Raw genomic sequence first — 21,346 nt, 5'->3', positions numbered from 1 at the left:
TAAGTTAGTGCAATTTATGACACTTTGAGTCATAAAGCAGCTTGAAAGTTCCCTTAAGGCAACAACAGAAGATATTTCATTGCTAATGGAGCAAGAGATCCTCCATAAAGATCAGCAGTTGCAATGAAAATAAACCATTTGGGGTGGTTTAAACAAACAAACAAACAAAGCAAAACAAAACCTGGCAGGCTTTTTTATAGCAGCAGAAAACAAAGTGGGCAAAAACAGAAACCACACCTAACATTCTTTGGGATTACTGGATCCAAGGTTAGTGTAATTGCATTTAAAACAACAAAACCCAAGCATCTTTCTTACGCTTTTTTGCACTGTTTCCATGTATACCTTGAGAGAACCTGACTCTGAAACACAAAAGTGGATGGGTACAACTCTGCAATTACTTCAGCACAGCACAAAGCAGGAAATGACTGCTTTATTCGTTGAGCACTGGCAGGAAATGCCCAACATAGAAACCACACTTCTCAAGAGACTGTGCCTTCCATCAGAGGGCTGCAGGCAGCTTCAAAGTGACTTCCTAAGCTGTAGAAAAAAGAGAGGGAGGAGCTATGGGTTGGGGAACAGTGAGCATTTCTGGTTGAATCTTGAGGAGAAAAGTGGAAGTGTGAGTGAGTGGAAAATAAGCTAGAAGGGGCTGCAGTTGATGAGTGTGAGGGCAAAACAGAATCACAGAGTCACAGAATCACAGAATGGCCCGGGTTGGAAGGGACCTCAAGGATCATGAAGCTCCAACCCCCTGCCACACGCAGGGCCACCAACCTCCACATTTAATACAAGCCCAGGCTGCCCAGGGCCCCATCCAACCTGGCCTTGAACACCTCCAGGGATGGACGGGGCATCCACAGCCTCTCTGGGCAGCTGTTCCAGCACCTCACCACTCTCTCTGTAAAGAACTTCCCCCCGACATCCAACCTCAATCTTCCCTGCCTCAACTTCCAACCATTTCCCCTTGTCCTGCTGTTATCTCCCCTTTCCAAGAGCTGACTCCCCTCCTGTCTGTAGGCTCCCTTTAGGTACTGAAGGCTGCACTGAGGTCACCCCGCAGCCTTCTTTTCTCCAGGCTGAACAAGCCCAGCTCCCTCAGCCTGTCTTTGCAGGGAGGTGCTGCAGCCCCCTGATCATCTTTGTGGCTCCTCTGGACCCTCTCCAACAGCTCCTTGTCTTTCTTGTACTGGGGACTCCAGGCCTGGACACAGCACTGCAGGTGGGGCCTCACAAGAGCAGAGCAGGTTCATTAGAGCCCAAGCTATGCTTGGGCTTCATCCCACGGCCGCGCGGGGGCGAGCCCGGCCCGCAGGGAGCCGATTGCGCTGCGCCCTGCACCTGCCGCCCCGCCCCGCCCGCTGCCCGCCCCGCGGAGGCGCTGCCGAGTCGGGCCGGGCCGCCTGGGGAGCAGAGCCGCCGCCGGAGCTGCGTCCGCTATGGGGACGGCATACGCGCGGATGCGCTGCATCAAGATCTTGCTGTTCATCTTCAATCTGAGCTTCTGGGTGAGCGCCGGGCTGCGGGCGGCGTGGGAAGGGCGGAACAGCGGCACCTGCGGGACGCGGGCTGGGCGGGGGGCTGCGGAGGGCACGGCCGGATCTCCGACCCGGGCTGCAGCGTGCTGTCGGACACCGGTCGTCCCGTCGCCCTGCTGTAGCCCGTAGGGCTGTCCTGCATCGCAGGAGGAGGTCCGCGAGTCCCCCTGTACGATGGGCTGAGTTTACACTGCGAGAGAGCAGCGTGCCTCTGCTCTGCCGTTTCGTAAAGATGCATCTCGTCCTGGAAAAACTCGATGGAGGAGGGCATTGCTGTGAAGAGAGAACATCTTGTTTTCAATGATAACTTGAAATAGCGACCATCTCCACAACAGACATAACTTTGCGAACTGCAGAGACCGTGTGAGATTCTCCCAGCATCCCCTGCAGCTTCTTGCAGTACTTATCCACAATACGATGAGGAGCTACGAGATCTGGTTTAGTGGCTTGTGGTAGCAACGGTAATGGGAGGACGGTTGGACTAGATGATCTTGTAGGTCCTTTCCAACCTTGTGATTCTATAATAATGAATCTATCATGCTTTCTCATAATATCCTTTCAAATGGCGAAGAGTAGCACTCACTGCAACACCCTTAAGAGATCAGAGAATGATGTTTCCTTTCTCCTATCATTTCACTATGCTCACAGTTTCATAGCACAATTTATTTCAAGTTATCATTTTTCTCCATGTTGTATTTTCTCTTCCCATAGTTTTCCAGTTTCACATTTAGAAACAAAGCTTTTTAAAACATCTTTTTCTTGCTTTCTGATTTGCTGGGGGAAAAAAAGGTCACATAATAATCCTGCTCAGCCTCTCCGGAGCAACCAGCTTTGAGATTTTGTCTCCTTTAAACACATTATACTAAATGCTTTTGCTTCTTGGTGACAGCTCTGCGAGCCCTGGGTACACAGTGCTGCTGTGCTCTGGGAACTGAATTATGTTGCTCAGCTGCAGCTGCAAGTTAGTGAGAGAAGGACAAAGCTTTGTCACAAGAGTGACAATTACTTGTGTTTTGTTATCTGTCTTTTCACTGAGATGGAAGAAAGCAGCTCCTCAGCTGGGCTGGGGCGTTCCTTTTAAACATTTCCAGACTGTCACAGGCACTCATAGCCTGGATGGACAAGAGGGTCTGTGCTGCCCAGCAGTTCACAGGCTGAGCCCACTCTGTAAGCAGGGGAGGTACAAACACTGGCACTGGTACTCTGTGGAGTGACATATTTCATTCTTCACCTTCTCAGAGGGAAGCGTTAATTCCATGCCGTGTTTGCCTGCCTTCTTTGCTTTCTGTAGAGTGCTAGCTGAATCATAATGCCACACAATGCAAGATAGAAGCAAAAGGCACCAGGTGCACTGGGGTATGGTCAGCTGCAGGTGTTTGGTGACTTTGTTGCTGGGTGGTTGCTGCAGACCTGAGCTCTGAGCCTCCATCAGTAGAGTAGGAGGGCATTCATAGAATCCTAGAATATCCCAGCTTGGCAAGTACAAGGACGCAAGGATTGAGTCCACAAAAGGACTGCTCCAGTTCTAGATTCTATGCCTGAGGGTGTCCAAATGCTCCTTGAGGGCCAGCAGCTTGGGGCCATAATCATTGCCCTAGGGTGACCTGTTCTGTGCCCGGCCATCCTCTGGTGCAGAACATTTTCTTGACACCCAGCATGTTGCAGCTCCATGCCATCCCCTTGGTCTTGTCATTTTTCACCAGAGAGTAGAGATTCCTCCCCTGTGAGGAAGCTGTATGCTGCCATGAAGTGGCTGTGGGCTGCCATGAGGCCTACCCTCATTCTCCTTTTCTCTGGAGAGAACAGACAAGGAGACATCATCCACCACTCACGCATCTTGCCCTCCAGACCCTTCACCATCTTCATAGCCCTCCTTCGGGTGCTTTCTACACAGAACTGTGCCAGGTCCTGTAGGCCTGAGGCGCTGCTTAGAGGTGTTTCCCCTCAGCTGATGTTCAACAGGCACTCCTGTTTGATCTTGCCATTTGCATTAAAAGGAATGTTTCCCTGAATTTGGTAGCCTCTCATGCTTCTTTGTTAACCATTTATATGATCCAAGGTATTGCGTACTGTAATAATCAGTTTGCCCCCAAATTCTGATAGGGAGTCCCATAGGAAAAATGCCCTGCCAGAATTGGTCCAGAGACACTTAACTTTAGCACATGTTGAAGAACAATGCAAGGCTTTATTTCTGGTAAGCCTCTAACCAGAATCTTCTCACAACTCAGCAGCAGCAGTAATTCTGAAATGGCTGAAAGTTTTCCTCTTGTTTGGTATGATGATGGAGGCCCAGCTGGTCTCTTCATACTATCACATATCTTGTGACGCTGGAGCTGTGATGCCTACATGGGAAGGGGGCCCTCTTAACACAAAAGGCTGTTAATTTGCCCTAAAACAGGTAAGAGGGTTGAAAAAAAGTAAATTAATATACTTCTTCTGTTTTTCATTGGATTTACATCCTGTCTGTTCTCATGGGTGCTCACACCCTCACCTCTCTGGCCCTTCCATTCCTCTGTTCCTTGTCTATCGCAATTCAGGTCAAACTGTAATGTCTGGAGGAGCTTATGTTCAAGGTTTGAAAGTCACTGGTAAGTTAAGAGGCACCACTAAGCTGAGGAGCTAGAAGAACAAAGTGCATCCCATCTGCACTGTGATGGGAGTTCACCGTTATCAAATATTAGCAAGAGCTTCCTGAATTTTCCAACGGTGTAATGTTGAGCTATGGGATTTCAAGGAAGTGTAAAATGCCGCAGACACCTTCTTTATGCTCTCCAGCCAATTGTTACTAAAGTATTGACTAATCTGTGTGTTTTCCAGCTGGCAGGATTGGCTGTCATTGCCTTTGGTCTGTGGCTGCGGTTTGGTGGGGCTATGGCAGAGTTTGCTTCAGACAAAAGGTCTCCAGAGTATTTCTTCATAGGTAAGTTGTGATGACAGCAGCCATTAGCCTTGACTTCATTCTAGGGCATGGGAAATAGCTCAATCATTGAATTATACAAAGACCAACAATACCTGAGCCAAACTGCACAAAACTGGGTGTTCTGGTACTGTGTTGTGTGAGTGATGGCCTTCACCCTCTCTCTGCTTGTTATCAGTTTCCTTAGGCCTAACTGAAAAGCCTTTCTCTGCTTGTTATCAATTCCCTTAGGTCTAACTGAACTCTTCTCTCAGACTTGATCTGCTTCCCTAAATGAATTGTGCTTATACTGTTGCAGTAGTAATTGAGATGGGTCAGAGACTCCTGCAACACTGAGCTCACCAATATACCTTCCATAGTTTTCTGTGCAGCTTCTAACCAGAAAAGCAACAGTGTCATTTCTGAATGCCTCTGGTACCAGCAGAGGAAAGACTTCTGCTCACCAGTCCTCCCTGTGTCTGTAAGTAGAGGCCTTCAGTGTGATTTTAAGTATCAGAGCAAATCCTTCTACAGCTGAAAACTGCACAATGCTTGGTCATCTGAAGAGCTGTTCATCTAAGTGAGGCAGGAAGCAACAAGTTCCCCAAGCTCACACAATTGGTTTTGGTCACATCTAATTTTAGGCATTTAACAATTTTTTTTTTCTCCCTAGGATTCCCAGTTATGTTTTTGGGAAACACCACCTGTATGTTTCTATAGAAGTGTTAGTGTATAGAAGTATAGTGGTATAGTGTATAGAAGTGTATAGAAGAGCAGCTGTCTACCAGGGCCAGCAACTGCATTTCTTCATCCACTGGCAGTTGCAACTTGTCTTTACATTAGAAGGGAGAGGGGTTTTTTTTGTTTTAATGTTTCACCCCTTGAGTTAGACTCAGCCAATAGAATCCAATTTGTACAATTATTTTTGCCATCTGAAAATGGCAGGTGTGGATGAATACCCATTCAGCCATCAATCCATCCTGGCACAGTGTCCAGGAGCTGACTTGACCCAGCATGTCCTAACAGTCAGTTACCCATCGCAGGAATATTGACTGGACTGGACCCATTCTCTTAACAAAGACCACCACCCTGCTACACCATAGTCTTAAGCCAAAGCTTTTTTTATATATGCATGGAACAAGGCCAGAAGCACAGAGCTGACTGTACAGCACTGAGGGAATAAATGGGTTGAGTGTTATGTCCAGCAAAGCTTCCACTGGAGTTTAGAAGGCTGAATAAAACCATTCAGATGGAAATGTGACTGGGATCTGAGGGATGCTGCAAAGTGCTCTATAGCATCTCCTCTGACACAGAGAACCACAAAGTATCACTTACTTTTTCTCTTACATATGAGCTGCTATGTTGGCAGCACATTGAACCATTACCTTTATTTCCAGATCCAGTTTATATCTGCTGAATTTCCTGTGCTGTATCTTGAAACTCTCCCCTGCCTTACTTATATTTGATCCTGGAGTTTCAACAAGACAGAGGGAAGGTTCTGTCCTTCAAATGAACTACTGTTGGTTTGTTAGAAGCCAGAAAGTAAAAGCTGTAGAGAAAACAAGTCCCAGCTTTGCAGTGTAATGCTGTGTAAACAAGATTTTCTTTGCTGGCGGTCTCTGACAGATTTAATCTGCTTCAGTTCTAAGTAAGAACTGCAAAAGCTATTGAGAATTGTTCATTTTAGGAAGTCCTGGGGAATGTTGTTGTAAAACTCCAGTCATGCTCTGTGACATTCAACTATTGGGCTGATTGTCACATATATTTATAGAGCTGTATGCTGTAATGTGTAACTGCTAGCAGAGGAAGTGATAAGGAACAGGACATAAATATGTTGAGAATTCTTTTTAACCTGTACTTTTGGCTGAACTCTCAGGCAAGGTTTTGACCCTTTTTTGTAATAGGCAGACTTGAGCAAGTCTGATAAAGAAAAAAAAATAATAATCTGCTTCCCACTCTCATAACAAATCATGTTAAATGCTGTTATGACTTCTGAGCATCTGAGAGGTCAGCCAGTCAGAAATCTGAGCATGTTATCAATCTGTGACTAAGGCAATGGTAAAAGAATGGTGATTAATTCAGTACCAGTGTTTTAGGCAGCAAGCGTGGCTGCAATCAATGGTCATGCTTGAGTGCTTTAGCTCTCCATTTCAGCTCTAAGTCCCTCGAACCTTTGTGCATTCAACACATCTCATGGTGTTTCTAGGAGTACTGTTTGTTTGGCTGTGTGCATTTGCTCAGTAACATGCAGTCTGGGTGACAGCCAGAACTCTGCATAGCAATTCTTAATATGGAATACTGTGCAGTCCACAAGAAGCAGCTGCCCAGAGGGCTGAAGGAGAAAGCAGATTGTCAGCGTGACCTGGAGATATAAACATACAGCTGTATATCTAAAAACAATTTACTTAGCTCTACTACACTGATTGCTCTTGCGATAACAGCCTCTGTGATCAGATCAGCTCCATGTCAGTGCTTGGAACTGCAGTTGCACTTAGATGTTTGTAGGCTGAAACACTGTCTGGAATCACCATCTTGTGGGCAACATCTCCTTTTCTTGCTTTCAAAGAGCAGCATATTCTGTTGGGTTTTATTATTTGTTCTTTTTTTTTTTTTTTTTTTTTTTTTTAACCTGTTTTGAGCTGCCAGCTGAAGCTACCCATCCTCTCTCTGTTTCCTAGCGATTTTTTTTTCCTGGATCGGAAATTTCGTTTTAGTTTAAAATAATTGGTAATTATATCCTTGCATTTTCCATTAAGATGGAATGAGTGTCCCTAAATAGCCCTGTTCTTTACCAGCAGTTCAACCCCTGGAATAGTTCAGGCCAGGACTTGGCACTCAGGCCTGTTCAACTTTTCCAGCCAATTAAATGTTTGTGTTGGTTTGAGAGCAGCTAGCAGGCAGCAGTGTTGAGGTCAAGCACATATGTGGTGTTAGTTTCCCATTGCTTGTGGTTTTGTGTTCAGTGATCTGTATTCCCCACTGCAGGTTGCAGTTTTTTAAACTACAGCATAAGGAAATAGAACTGGAACTCCTTCACCCACGCAGTCTCCATCTGCTCTACAGGATGTATCTCACAGAGTAGAAGATAAGTTTGCAACTATATATAGGGAGCAGCCTTCTAAAACTGGGCATCTTCTCCTTCCAGCTCCCCAGCTTTTGGAGATCCCATTGCAGTGATGAGGCATGACAATATTTTCATGTTGTTCCATCCCATTGTGGTTAAAAAAAAGATAATTTCAGCAAAAGTCAACAGCTGGATAATAACATCTGAGTTGTCTGTGGCACTGTACTGACCAAATGGGGAAAAGATCTTTTGCTCCTTTAATTAGTTATTTGTAATAGTGCTGTTCTTAAATGAAATGTACATATATATATATATATACACATAAGCACAGATGTGAAGACTGAGTGCCAGCTGAGCACAAGTTCAGCATTTATGAATAGAGAACTAACACAGGGACTTTTAAAGTGTCAGTTCAAGACATTTACTCTCTTCTCTTTGCATGAAAGCCTGTTTTGGCTCCGTGGGCAGCATGGAGGACAAATTTAGTGTATCTCTAATAAATGAAATGCAGTGAGGGTCACCTCAGTGCCAGAAGCACTGAAAATGAAGCCTCATCAAGAAAGGTAACAACTGATGAATGTGAATGGATCAACTTGGATGGCTCTCAGAACTGGCAGCACTAAATTGTTGCTTCTCCAGCACAGACAGAGCTCACCAAATTTCTGCTATGTTATGGTCTTTGCTCCAGTTCTGTGCTTCAATCCAGAGCCAGGCCAGCTGTGGGTAGAAGTTTCAGGGTGGCTGTGGCTTTTTCGTGGGGTCTGAGAGAATGTGAGTGATCATTCTGGCTTTGAACAGCACGGTTAGATGGTGCATGCCTTAGGATATGAAGTCATGTCTGGAGTTGAAGGATATTAGTATTTTTTCTCCATTGGAATGGGTGCCCATGCAAACAAGAGTTGGCAGTTAAACCCATGTAAACTGCAATTCCTGTGCCTCATTCTGTTATATTCTATTCATGTATTTTGTAGTCAAGCACTGTACCCTTACTTAGCAGTATTTTCTCTCCAAAATCCATAGCCTCACAAATTCTGTCAATCTTAACGTGAGAGCTGTTGACAAAGGAGTCTCTGTGTAGAGTTGCAACACCACAAGTGGAGCATTGAGGGGTCCTGCTATCATGTGCATTGGGCCTTGCAGAGGCTTTTAGTATGTACTGAGAATGTAAGCAGTGAACTAATCTTTCTATCATCTTCTGTGCAAGTTTTTTCTGCAGTTGAAGGGTGGTTTTGCAAAAGCTGATAGTGGCTCTGAGTGGAAAATGGAAGCTGCTGCACTGGAAATCAGCTTAAAATATATGATAATCAGTGCCCCCAACCTCCAAAAAAAAAAAAAAAAAAAAAAAGAAAAAAAGAAAAAAGAAAAAAAAAAAAAGGAAAAAAAAAAGAAAAGAAAAGCACCCTCTACCTGAACTCTGACAGTGTGATTTACACAGTATATGGGGTAACCCCTGGCCTACCTCAGTGAGTGATGACACAGTTGTGTTCTATTCTGGTCACACTGCCCATGCAGAGGCAGCTGACAGCTCAGTGGTGTGCAGGCCAGAGCTGCACAGGTTTAACAGTTCAGCTTCTCTAGAAACAGCTCCAAAGCAAAGAAGGCAGTGATGTTCTTGCATGACTGAATAGCTGCTGAAGGCTGTATGACACTGTGTAGAGATGACTCTGTTTGTCATCTTCAGTGTATGTCAATTTATTAATCTTTAATCCTCGGTCTAGCTATGTTAAAAATCATAAATACAATGGCTATATGCAGAATTACGTTGCTACGTTGCCAAGTGTTTTCATTTTACTGTCCATTAAATATTTTAATAGGTGTATACAGAGCTGCTGGGAGGCATCAAGCCAGCTTGTATCTGTAATTCTTTTGTGGTTCCAGGAAGATTAACTACATCATATCTGTCACATTCACACAAAATAGAGAATTATGTCTGTACGTTGTGCTCAAATTAAGGGTATGCTCCAATTCTCCAGAAATTCATCTTCCTTCAGAGGACTCTGCATCTCTTCTGCATGTATTTTATAAATGTATCCAAAATATATATTTACTATGGATCTGTTAACATAAAAATGGTTATCTCTGTTAACAAGCCTGGTAACTCTGCCACTCAGTGTACCACTTGTCTGGCTTGTTATTTCCAACCTCTACATGTGTTTCCCATATTTTCCAATACTGCATTTGCTCTGTGGGTTCGTTGGTGTTCTACTGAGGGCTTGAAAGCCTCAGTCCATCCAGTGAGATATCTCCAGGACTGTAATTCACAATGTCAGGAAAACCTATTCTGGTCATGTCTGGGTTTTAGGACTCCTGTCATCGCTGCCTCTGGATCACTTCTGCCAAGAACAGAGCTGCTTGTTTTCTCAGCAGAGTATGAACAGTTCGTGTTTTGTTTGCTGTTAGTTACTGAGCCCAAAAAAAGAAAGAGTTGAACTATTTAAAATGGAAAGTGACCATAGCAGCCAGGTAAACAAGAAAGCCATGTGAAATAAAGCCAGAGAGATGGTGTATGATTGTCTGCCCCGGCTCTTTACGATAGGCTCCAGACATGGCTTTGTACCCCAGAGCTGTCAGTAAGATTTGAAGAAAACCAGCTCTGTGAATGGGCTCTGCTTCAGACTCTGAATTGAGTTCTTTACTAGTTAGGAGGCTGGCAGAGTATTTCTGATGGTGGTGGTGGATTCGTGCCTGAAATAAGAATGGTTTTAACATCAGTAGGTTCCTAATCTGCCTGGTTTGTGTTATGTTTCCTTTCTGCTTCATAAAGCATGGCATTATGTATATCTGCCTATCAGACTGCAGTGGGATATCCCCTTTGCAGTGGAAGCTAGCTGAGAAGTAACCTGGTCATTCTGTTTTTTTTTACGAGGCGGTCTTCAATATACCTGGTTTGAGGCAATCCCACACGGGCTGGGCAATGGGTGGATAAAATCCTGTGGAGGAGGATGTGGGGGGATTGGTGGATGAAGGGCTCGACTTGAGCCCCAGTGTGCGCTTGCAGCCCAGAAAGGCAACCATATCTTGATCTGCTTCAAAAGAAGAGCATCTTGCAGGTCAGAGGAGGTGATGGACCCCACCTGGGGCCTGCAACATGAGGAGGACATAGACCCATTGGAGTGGGACCAGAGGAGGGCAACGAAGATAATCGGAGGAATGCAGCACCTCTCCTATGAAGTAAAGGCTGTAAAAGTTTGGGTTTTTAGCCTAGAGAAGGCTTTATAGTGGCCTTCCTGTACTTAAAGGAAGTGTAAAGATGGGGAGAGACTCCATCAGGGAGTGCAGTGACAGGAAAAGAGGCAACGGCTTTACACCCCAAAAGGGTAGGCTTGGGTTAGATATTTAGAAGAAATTATTCACACTGAGGGTGGTGAGGCCCAGCAAAGTTGTGGATGCCCTATTTCTTTAAGTGTTCGAGGCCAGGTTGGATGGCCCTTAGAGCAACCTGGTGTAGAGGAAGGTATCCCTGTCCATGGCAGGAGGTTGGAACGAGATGGTCTTTAAGGTCCTTTCCAACCCAAACCATCCTATGTCTATTATAAAAATGTCTTATTTCTGGGTGAAAGGTTGTGTGTGTGTATCATAGTAGACACTTAAAAGCATCTTTAGTTCTACAGATATATACATGTCCTCAGTATCTTCCAACTAGAAATAGCACTCTGAGTATCAGCAGTTAATAATCCCAAGCCGAGCATGGACAAACTCCAGAATAAACTCTCCTGAATACAAGATGGAAGAAGGTGGATTTGAACTCCTGGCTAGCAAAACTGTGGGCCCAAGGGCAAACAGCAAATTCAGCTTTGTTTAGTGTGTGGTGTGAGAAGTTCTTCCTGTAGCATGCCTTAAAATGGAAGTTCTGACTGAGGTAGCGGTTTAGTTGTGAGTCATGCATGTGAAATGCTAAGCCTGCTCCTCAGGAAAGAGCAAATCCAGAGTTTGGAAAGTGGTCTTACCCCTGAACCTCAGAGAACTTCATCTTTGCTAGCTGGAAGCAGCAAAAAGAAGGAAGGTTTCTCTCCTGTCTTGCTAATAAAAAAGTCTCTCCTAAGTTGCCTGATAAGTAATTACAGGGACTGAAGTAGAAAGTAATATGCAGAAAACTGTCCAGGAAACATCTTGGTAATTACACTGCATTTGTTACCATGGAGATCTCAGAAAATGGCAGTTTGGGTGTTTGGCAGTTGATCAGCAGGTTCTGCACCTTATACTGAAACTGATGTTTTTTTTCCACTTCTCCTTTGATGGGGGCTGACCTTTACTCCTGACTTGCAGGATCTTTGTTTATCTTTTCCTAAGTGAAAGTCACTGTGTCCAAGCATTAGAATGCTCAGTCCTGGGAAGTCACAAGATGCTGAATATTACAAATCTAGAAAATACATTATATCAACTGCCAGCACCGTCAGCAGCAAATCCCACTTATCCACTGTCACAAATCTGGCAAAGCCATATTAATCATAATTGTTTTATCACTATTTAGAAGAATGGGGTCTTTTCCCTCAGCAGTAATCCCTGGCACAGGGCGTGAAGGATGGAGGAAGAGGAAGAGAATTGCAATACCTGGGACAGGTATCTGGCTAATACAGCTAATACAGTGACACACCAATGAATGGACAGCAGGCAGGAGTCTGCTTTCTTCAGGCAGGCTACCCCTGTGTGGCATTATCCTCTCCACTTGCCTATCCTCATATTTTTTTCTGTTACTTTATTTTCATTTTCCTAGCAATCCATGCAAACTGTCAGTTGCAGGGCTTTATATAGGCTAGGTCACACGAGGCCTGATAGTAAATGCCTGCAGCTCTGAACATGACGTCAGATCCTAGTATCTTTCAATTTGTAATTGAGAATGCTAAATGCTGTCATGAAAAGTTTGAGTAATCAGGTCTTAGAGAGCTCACTGTGCCATCTAGTGTGCTCAGTGTGCAGCTCCAGTGTCCTTTCATTACAGCTCAGGGAAGGAAATGAAGCTACTTTTTCAGACAGGAGACTGGCATGGCAGATATCTTTGTCCTCCATGTTGCCTACACAAATCCAAGACTAGAATTACAAGACACTATGCAGAGCCTTTGGTACTTTGGCTGGCGTGGCATCCAGAAATAAAGCTCAAACACAATTGTGGTGGTTCGATGGAAACTGACACCACACATGAAGTCTGTTCATGTTTGCCAGTAAGGAAAGAATTCTTTGCTCTGGTTACTTTCTGTCCTAAATAAAGCCTTTATTAATAAATAAAGAAATAAACTGTTGGGTAGAAGTATTTTCAGCAGCTTTATAAATGGCAGAAATGAATGCAATTCCTCTTACCCCTGCAGTTTTTGTACTACCAAGTTCTGGGCATAGCTGGTATGCAGAGTCTGTTGTTCTAAGTATGGGGCTATAGTGCCATCTCCTATGTCCTGCACTTGTCTCAGGATTGCCCTTTGTTGGCAGTCTCATCCACAGTTTGTTTCATTATGCTCTTAATGCATTTAATCTGATGATCTACTGCTTGCTGTTTTCTTTACATCATTAAATTTGTCCACAGGAGAGAACTACTTTGGCCTGTAGCCTCAAGTCCATTCTGCAACACAGTCCCACAGAGAGGTTCCCTGAGGTGTCTGAGCATTCCCCAGCACTAATCAACAGCTGCAAAACATTAAGCTGTGAATGCCTGCAACAAGAAAGCAATGCAGTGTTGCCACTGGCTGCTGCTTGAGGGCAGCATGTATCGTGAGATGTATCGTGAGTTTATAGGCTGTGCATGTGAGGTTCCTGGTCTGAGCTGCTCTGGAGAAGGGAAGCTTGGGCGGTGCACGTCTTTTCATTTATCTCTATAAGATTTCCCAAGAATTCTGAAGAAATCACTGGTTTTGTTTTGTGGTGAGAGCATCTTCTCTGGGTAGCAGATATTCTTTGTGAAAGCCATATATCACTGTTACTTAAAAATACGTGTTTTTGGCAAAACAGGCATCAAACTTTGCGAAGAGAAACCTTAAATTCTGATCTCGATTTTCCCTAGGACTGTATGTATTGGTGGGAGCAGGGGCTCTCATGACCACAGTTGGATTCTTTGGGTGCTGTGGAGCAGCGCGGGAGTCTCAGTTCTTACTTGGAGCAGTAAGTGAAAAGTTTCAAGGGCCTGGAAGTGCTGTGAAATGATTCCAAAGATTCTTCTGTCGTTAGTGGAGGGACCTTTGCTGTCCAAGATCTGAAATATCCTCTGTCCTTTCACTGGCTAATCCATCATCTGTAGTCACTGTGTTAATGCATAGCTTCCATTCATTGCCTCCTATAAAACATTTCCTGGAATTACCTTGTCATTCCTGAAACTACCATCTGAGCCACGCTGTGCCATTTCCACCTTTGTTTTCTTAGTACAAGAAGGCTGACTTGATGCCCTTGTCACTGACACTGTTCAGCTTATTGTCATTCACTGTGTGACCTCTTGAGGTCTGGACAAGGATTGAGTGGCAGTGCATGCAAAGCACACTGTGCAGAGTAAACTAACATAAAGTTCTGTTCTCCCTCTGCAGTTCTTTGCTTGCTTGTTGGTGATATTTGCAGCTGAGATCACTGCTGGAGTGTTTGCATTTATAGGCAAGAAAGCGGTGAGTAGCAATCTACTTCTGAGGTAATAGTGGGGCAGCTCTGGGTTCCTATGGCTGATTGACCTCCAGGCTGGCTCATATTCAGGAGAGCTTTCTAGAAGACTTCTTCCTAGCAAAACTCTTTAATATTCTTATCTGCAGTAAATTAGAGCTTGTGTTATCACAAATCCAACTTCAGAACGGGATGCTGATTTTGCCACTCCTCCTCCTTAATAAAGGCTATCTGTGCTGTTGAAGGAACATCAAGTAGAACTCTACAATAAGAGTGTATTTCGTGGGAGAAGGGCAAATGAATTCAAACACTGAATTTATCCAGCTAAGAACTGTTTAGCCAAAACACAGAATGCAGCAGATTCTGACCCATGCAGAGCACCTCTGAGTGCCATCAGGCCACAAAACCTCCTATCTTTCCTATCATGTCTACTTCAGTTTACCAGGAATTATTTTCTGCTCTGGAGGTTGATGTCTCAAGCTGGAAATCTGCACTGGATTGAGAGTAAGACTTATTTGCCTCTCACTTGGCAAGTCTGATTTCTGCAGGCAATACAGGAAGCCCAGAAAATCTATGAAGACATTTACGAGGAATACATGAAAAACCCGGGGAAGGTGAACAGAACCATCTATCACTACCACTTGGCTGTGAGTAGTCATCATCCTGAGCTTAAATACCTTGTAGTACTACTCTGCTGTCACAGTAGCATTTAAAATTCAGAATGTCTCCCAGGGAGGTAGGAAGGATAGAACTGAGTGCTGCTTAAAATGGACTCAGGCTCATGGCTCTGTTTCCTGATGTCACAGTTTTGGGTTTTGGATCCCAACTGATTCCTACCTTTGAAAGTAAGAATGGCCAGGCTTTTAAATTTGAGCTATCGCTTCTGGTCTTTATTGTGCAGAAGATATGTCTACTATGGACATTGTTTTATTTTAAAATCAAGGCATAAATACACCAAAATGCAGAGAGAAATAAAAGGTGAAAATCTGCATTTTTTTTCTGAGGAAAAACTGCCCAGAGGAACTGCAGTGTTACCAATAGCAAGTGAAGTGACTGCACTGAGACTGAGCCAAGCAGAGAAAAAACAAAAAGAATAGAATGCATGGCTCCATTCAGGCCACCCAAAGAGCCAGTGTCTGAATCTCTGAATCAGAATTAGGACCTGTGACTTGGGAATGTCACTTGTGCCTGTCATCCTGTATCTACAGTGCCTCCCATAGAGATCCAGCCCTAGCTTACAGCATTCTCACGTTCTTTAGAATAAACATTTCACAACCTCAGACCTTTTTGTCCTTCCTTCGTGGCTGTTATTTCTAAGCTGAAGAGGAATTTCAAGCATTTTCTGGGAGAAAGGCAAACAGGAAAAGCACTGACTTATTAGGGTCTGCAATCCTAGAACTATGGTCTGTCAGAATTCTGATATTCCCTGTTGTAGCTTTTGTGCATTTCATAATCTTGTATGTGATATTAGAACTTTCTGCATTTAAAAATACCCATTTCCTTGGAGAAATCCACTTGTTTGTTTTGTTAATAAGATACTTATGGAAGATTTTGTTGATACAATTTGTCTGTTTGCTGTGAAATTGATTTTTGAGAACTTTGGCCCACGCAGTTGGAATTGTTATCAGAGGTAGCAATTGGTATACTGAATAAATTTATGACTTGGTCAGTATTTTTTCTTTTTTTTTTTTCCAGTTATTTGTTGTTATCAGTCGACTCACAGTCTATGATTTTTCCTTCCTTTGACTCTCTCCCTCTCTCATTTAGCTCCAATGCTGTGGTAAAGATAATTTGGAACAACACGTAGGATTACCTTGTCCAGAGAAAATGCAGGTGCCAAAGGCAAGTGTCCTCTGTTCTGGTTGTTTGATAACTTTTTCATGTCAATCACTGAATAAAACTGGAGTCAGTCTATATGTAAAAGAAAGAAAGAATGTCCTTGCAAATCCCAGCATGGAATTTCTGTATGAAGTTTAACAAAGCAAATTTTATCGTGGCCTATCACAGTGGTCTTAAACGGAGGGAAAACTGATTGAGAGAAGATTAATTGTGTATGTCAGCATGTACAGGCAATAGGTAAATGGCAGCACATGCAAGTACCAGTGCCTCCCTGGGAAGGGCAATATGCTGCCAAAATTGTCCAACAAAACACCAAGCACAGGTGCAAGATTTAGGGCAGTGAGTGCAATAATCCCTTTTGTGTTCATCTGCTGTTTAGCGAGAAGAGTTGGCAGAGTTGTTCAGAATGTGTTTTTCTAGGAGTGAAAATCTTTCTGCTTTGTTTTGAATAGAACTGCCTGGTTGAAATCCATAACGTAATCGATGCCAATCTGCATTTAGTTGGGATTGTTGGAATTGCAATTGCTGGCACCACAGTGAGTAAATCCACATTGTCACCCTTCTTATTGGTATTTGGGCCCAACACCCCATCCTTTACTCATAGTTCTGTTTTGCTGCAATTGGTGAGATTTCTCAAAAGTGAAACTATTCCTACTGCTCTCAGTGTTTCCTCTCTCTGGGAACTGGTCACAACTGCACAAATGGACTCAGATGACTTTGTTTCACCAATTCATTTTGTGTCCCTAGACAAGGTTCAAAGAATCTAGTGGTAATCTCATTTTGTTGTAATAGTAGTAGGAAAGTGGTGTACGCATGGACTGGATGGAAAACCAAAAAGCCACAGTGGCATTTCATCTATTCCAAAACAATTGCAGACATGGATGTGTTAGAGCCTTAGAGGATCTATTATTTAAATTTCACATATGGAATAGAAAGTATGAATCCTTTCTACACAAGAAACCTTTTCAAGAAATTGCTATCTGTAGCATTAGTTCAACGTGAAGGACATAATAACAAGTCACAGTTAATGACACCAGTGCAATTTCTGTTAATAACATTAACATTTGGGGACTGTTAAGCTGGCCTTCCCATTTAGAATAAGGAACAGTGAAACCAGTGTGGGCACAAAATCTTTGCTTTGAGTATCAGTGAAAACTCTCTTCTGTTAATTGTTCGATGTCTTGAGGTTTGTAATGGAAGCAGTCACTTGCTACCCTGAAATAAAAGCATTCAGATTGCAGACTGTTCAATGCAGTCTATTTTACAATTGTTTTGTGAGTGGATCCCTAAACTGCATTCCTTCTCTTCTAGATCTTTGGCATGATATTCAGCATGGTTCTCTGCTGTGCTATCCGTAACACGAGAGACATGATCTAAAACTGTCACTGCACAACTGTGTCCAGAAGCTTTACAAGAAGTGCTCTTCTACCCAGCTTAATAATTGTAATGTATTTTAATTAGTGTTTTAACATACTGAGAGGAAAATATCCCACTAGGTGTGGAGGTGAATTGTATTAGTGACAGTAAAACCGAAATGAACAAAAAAAGGGTTTTAAAATGTCCTCTGTAATGAAAAGAGCCAAGATGTGGCATCAAAGACTAATTTGATTTTTAATGTCTGTATATGTGCAGTTAAGAGCTTACATATCTATAGGCATTGTGTAAGTACATGCATTTCTCTCATTACAGATATGTATGCACATTATCTGTGTATGTAGTACCTTATGTAGGTAAGTATGTGCAAATGGGATGTGTTGTGTGTCCACATTTGCATGCAGATTTTTCCAGTCTCACTATGCAGGAGTGTGCACACACCCATAGGTTGCTTGAAACACTTTCATTCCGAGCCCCCGTTTGCCAAGAACTGGTGGAGGAACAAATGCCATTTTAAAAATGACTCAGCATCCATTTTGTTACTGTTCCATCCAACCCCCAAAGAGGAAATCTATTTTGTTTTAAGTGACTTTATTTTTACAAAAGGGTCTCCTCCAGCACACTCCTTCCTGGGAGATCTTCCAAAGCCCCTGGATGTGGTCCTGGGCACTCTGCCCTGCATGGCTCTGCTGGAGCATCATGCCTGGATCAGAGGGACACAGAGATCCCTTCCAATTTCAACCATTCTGTGATTCTGTGACTTCACTGGCATGCACAGACCTGAGTTTCGTTTTTGTTTAAGTCCAGTTGCGTTTTCATGCAAGTACAGAAAGCTCTGTGGGAGGAAACAGTCCAAGGAGATCTGGGCTGAACAAAGAGGGGAGGAGGTAGGAAGCTGGCAAGATACAGTCATTTGGGAGCTATTGTAACACACAGTGTGGTTAAGCTTCCCATACAAGCCTGAGACCAAAACCAAACCACCAAAACCTCTATGTGTTAAAGGGGCCACTAAAATCTTAGTTCAGAGGCCCCTTTATGCTGTAAGACTATGATCTATAATGCTGGTGCAGGAGTAGAACCTATATTAAGAAAAGCAGCAGCTTTGTCAGATACCCTGTAGAGCCTAACTGGTGTGTAGAATCCAATGGAGGAGAAAAAATGGTCAGGGAAAAACACACAGCACTTTAATATCCTCTGGTTTTGCTTCTGTGACTATCACAGCTTCCTGAGGGCTCCTACCTCAACCTCCCACCCCTTCCTGCAGGTGTAAGGCAGAAAAGAAAGATGGGACTTCTTTTCTAAAAAAGAAAAAAAAGAAAAAAATAGAAGAGCAGAGCCACAAAGTAAATTTTCTTACTGGCATTTGTAGATTGCATGTCAAGTATAAAAAAAATACTGTTCTTGAAATACCTCAGGGCTTGCCTTTGTGTTATTTGTTTCTATATTGTTATTTTTATATTCTTCATACTTATTTATGAGAGTGTTCCTTCTAAAGCAGCCTAGAAGGGAGAAAGTTTGTTCCCAGAAAGAGCAAATAGATTACAGCAAGGGCTCAGAATCTCTTAATTTTTTTGCTTAGTCCAGTTAATTTAGCATTTCAAAGAATAACTTTCTGCTAGCAATGCCACTTTAATTATTACTAGCTCAGAGTTCTTATGCAGTTGTTCCTTTTTAAGAGAATAGGTCTAACAGAGTTCAGTTACATGTCTCAGTGGAATGGTCCATGATGACTTGGCATTTACAAGTCATTTATCTCACTAAAACATGTTGGCACTTCAGGTAATATGTGCAGTCTAATAACATGTTTGTGTAACATACATCCCTCCTGATGTTTTTCTCTCATTTCCAACAGAAACTCCAGTTTCTGTCAGTTTTCTGTTATTTCAATATTGGAAATGGTGCTGTTGTTCCATGTTTCCCACTTAATTGACTCATCTTGCTGTCTTTTACATGGATGTCACTTTCCAAATTGTTCACCCACAAGCTGTGACTATCCAGTGACATTGATACAGCTGTGCACTTGTAGGGGAGCCCTTAGGTCGGGGCTTGAACTGGTGACTGAGCACCTGGTGAAGGGGTGCTGTTGGCCTAAGGAGCACATTGTTGGCACCTGTGCTCTCCCATCTGCCCAGAAGGGCTGGACCCAATGCAGAGCCATCCTGGGCTCAGTTAAGGGGCAGCCACTGAAGGGAGAGCATCTCTTGGACCTAGGCTGCTTCCTGAGGAGTGCTGTGTTGCCAGAGAGCCCCTTCACCAGCTGGGTGAGTTCAGAGCTTCTTTCTGTATGATATGGCTGTTGGCCTACTGTGAATGCTTTGTGTGGTGCCACCAAGAGCCTATCAGCAGTTATTTTGCATAAAATAGCATTAAAAATTGCACTCGACGTGAACTGTGATAACAGCTGCTTGCTCAGCAACATGTGAGCAGATTCCAGGCTGAACTTCAGGTCCCCATTTGCAGAGAGGTGTTGTATCACAGACCAGTGAGCTCTGCTCTTGTTTCAGTTCTTCATGGTGCAAAACCTCTGCTCTTTTCATTTCTAAGTAACCGCATTGTGTATCCACAGTAAGAAAGCTTTTCAGAGATAATTAAATCCAAATCAGTACCTGAGCTTCCTCAGGTGCACTTCAAAGCTGCGTGTCAGGATTTAATTAACCAGCTTCTGCTCCGGATTGATACTGCCTGCCTCAGAAGTGCCCATCTAGTCAGGAAAGTGGCAACAGACCAAAACCTTCTGGGGATAACTCTGAAAGCACAGCACGCATCTTCTTCCTATTCAGTCAACCATCTCGTTCTCAAGTTTAAACATGTAAAGGCTTGATTCTTATTTCTTTTAAGATCATTATTTGTCATTCCCTTGTCTAGTTTTCCTGAGTAACAGCCTCCAGTGGGAGCTTCACATACTACAAACTAACTGCAGCCTATCTTGCAGAGGCTGAGCAGGAGCTGATGAAGCACAGCCCTTTAATAATTTGTATTTCACTTTTATACCAAAAGTGATAGTTTTATAGCAAGACATATTTAATGTGTATTGAGAAGGAAATTGGGTTGTCTTAAGCCTCCGAATGCTCTTACAGCCTTCAGAGGCTGATTAACAGCATCAGGTGCTGTTTGTAGGGCACCCACCTAACGGAGCTCAGCAATCTCACTTCTCTGGTCACTGTTGGGATCTCCACAGCACAAACTGCTTCCAAGGTGACGTTTGTTTCTACAGCACAAATCCTGATTTGGGGCAGAACTGGGATATTTGTCTTTGCACTGTCTGTAGCAGCATTATCTCTATCACAGCTCTCTGCGGGAAATGAAAAGGAAATGGAGCAATGCTTATTCTGTTGCTGAAGGCAGCTTTTGCTTTCCTTTGGTTTAATGTGTACTAAAGTGGAAATGTGTTGGTTTTATTGTCTTGAATTTGAAACAATGTTCTAATAAAAATAACCAGCAATACAAGACTCTCAGAGGCTTCCTGGTGCCCTCCTGTGTGCTCCCATGCTTTGCTGTGACTTCCTGGCTGGATCTCAGATCCTTGCCTCTTCGTAAGGGCTGTCTGCACTTCTGTTGTTTGGTTATGTGGGAAGACACCATAAGAAACAGCTCAGTCACTCAAGCAGCTGACCTGAAGGAATTCTTGCCTTGAGAAAGGATTGTTGTGTACCTGAGGGTCTTCAACTTGAAAACACGTTGCTGAAAGGCCCAAAGGGAAAAGGTGCTTTGAGAACACACAAAGGGTATTTAAAATGATGCAGTAAGACTCACTCATGCCTTAATTCTTGTTGTGATTTTTTTCTTTTTAGTGTAAAAGAAACCGTCCGACCCGAACCATTCCATGATTCTGGCTATTTTTCTCTCTGTGCATTCCCATAGGCTTTAACCATACAAGTAGGCTTTAACTTTTTTTGCATGCACGCTGTTAGGCTGAAGGCACTTCCCTCAGATGCAGCCATGAGGAATCATTGCAATAACTTTGCTGTGTCACTTATTGCTGTAAGGAGGTATAGTTCCTTTTTTTTCCTCCTGCTAAGTGGAAGTGTTATTGAATAGCAAAGCCAGCTCTGGTAACTTGTTGAGGAC

At 43.4% G+C, this 21,346-nt stretch overlaps 1 protein-coding gene across 1 annotated transcript; it reads left to right on the top strand.

The window, feature by feature from the left end:
* The first annotated feature begins 1,345 nt into the window (after positions 1–1,345).
* Positions 1,346–20,727, top strand: TSPAN2 (tetraspanin 2). The gene is made up of 8 exons (XM_010724366.4): positions 1,346–1,505; positions 4,353–4,455; positions 13,485–13,582; positions 13,999–14,073; positions 14,614–14,712; positions 15,833–15,907; positions 16,357–16,440; positions 17,216–20,727. Exons 1-8 carry the CDS (start codon positions 1,437–1,439, stop codon positions 17,279–17,281), a joined length of 669 nt encoding a protein of 222 aa, XP_010722668.3. The 5' UTR covers positions 1,346–1,436; the 3' UTR covers positions 17,282–20,727.
* The last annotated feature ends 619 nt before the right edge of the window (positions 20,728–21,346 follow it).

The sequence above is a fragment of the Meleagris gallopavo genome, chromosome 28 (genome assembly GCF_905368555.1).
Source record: "Meleagris gallopavo chromosome 28, MGAL_WU_HG_1.1, whole genome shotgun sequence".
In the NCBI taxonomy this organism is placed as follows: Eukaryota; Metazoa; Chordata; class Aves; order Galliformes; family Phasianidae; genus Meleagris; species Meleagris gallopavo.
The sequence above is the reverse complement of the archived record's forward strand: the minus strand, read 5'-3'. Positions and strand labels throughout refer to the sequence as shown.

Bases quoted from the DNA above. Each gene is read 5' to 3' on its own strand.
- TSPAN2 (XM_010724366.4), top strand. From the start codon at position 1,437: ATGGGGACGGCATACGCGCGGATGCGCTGCATCAAGATCTTGCTGTTC. The intron at 14,074-14,613 runs GTGAGTAGCAAT...TGATTTCTGCAG, and splicing joins CATTTATAGGCAAGAAAGCG to GCAATACAGGAAGCCCAGAA. The intron at 14,713-15,832 runs GTGAGTAGTCAT...TCTCTCATTTAG, and splicing joins TCTATCACTACCACTTGGCT to CTCCAATGCTGTGGTAAAGA.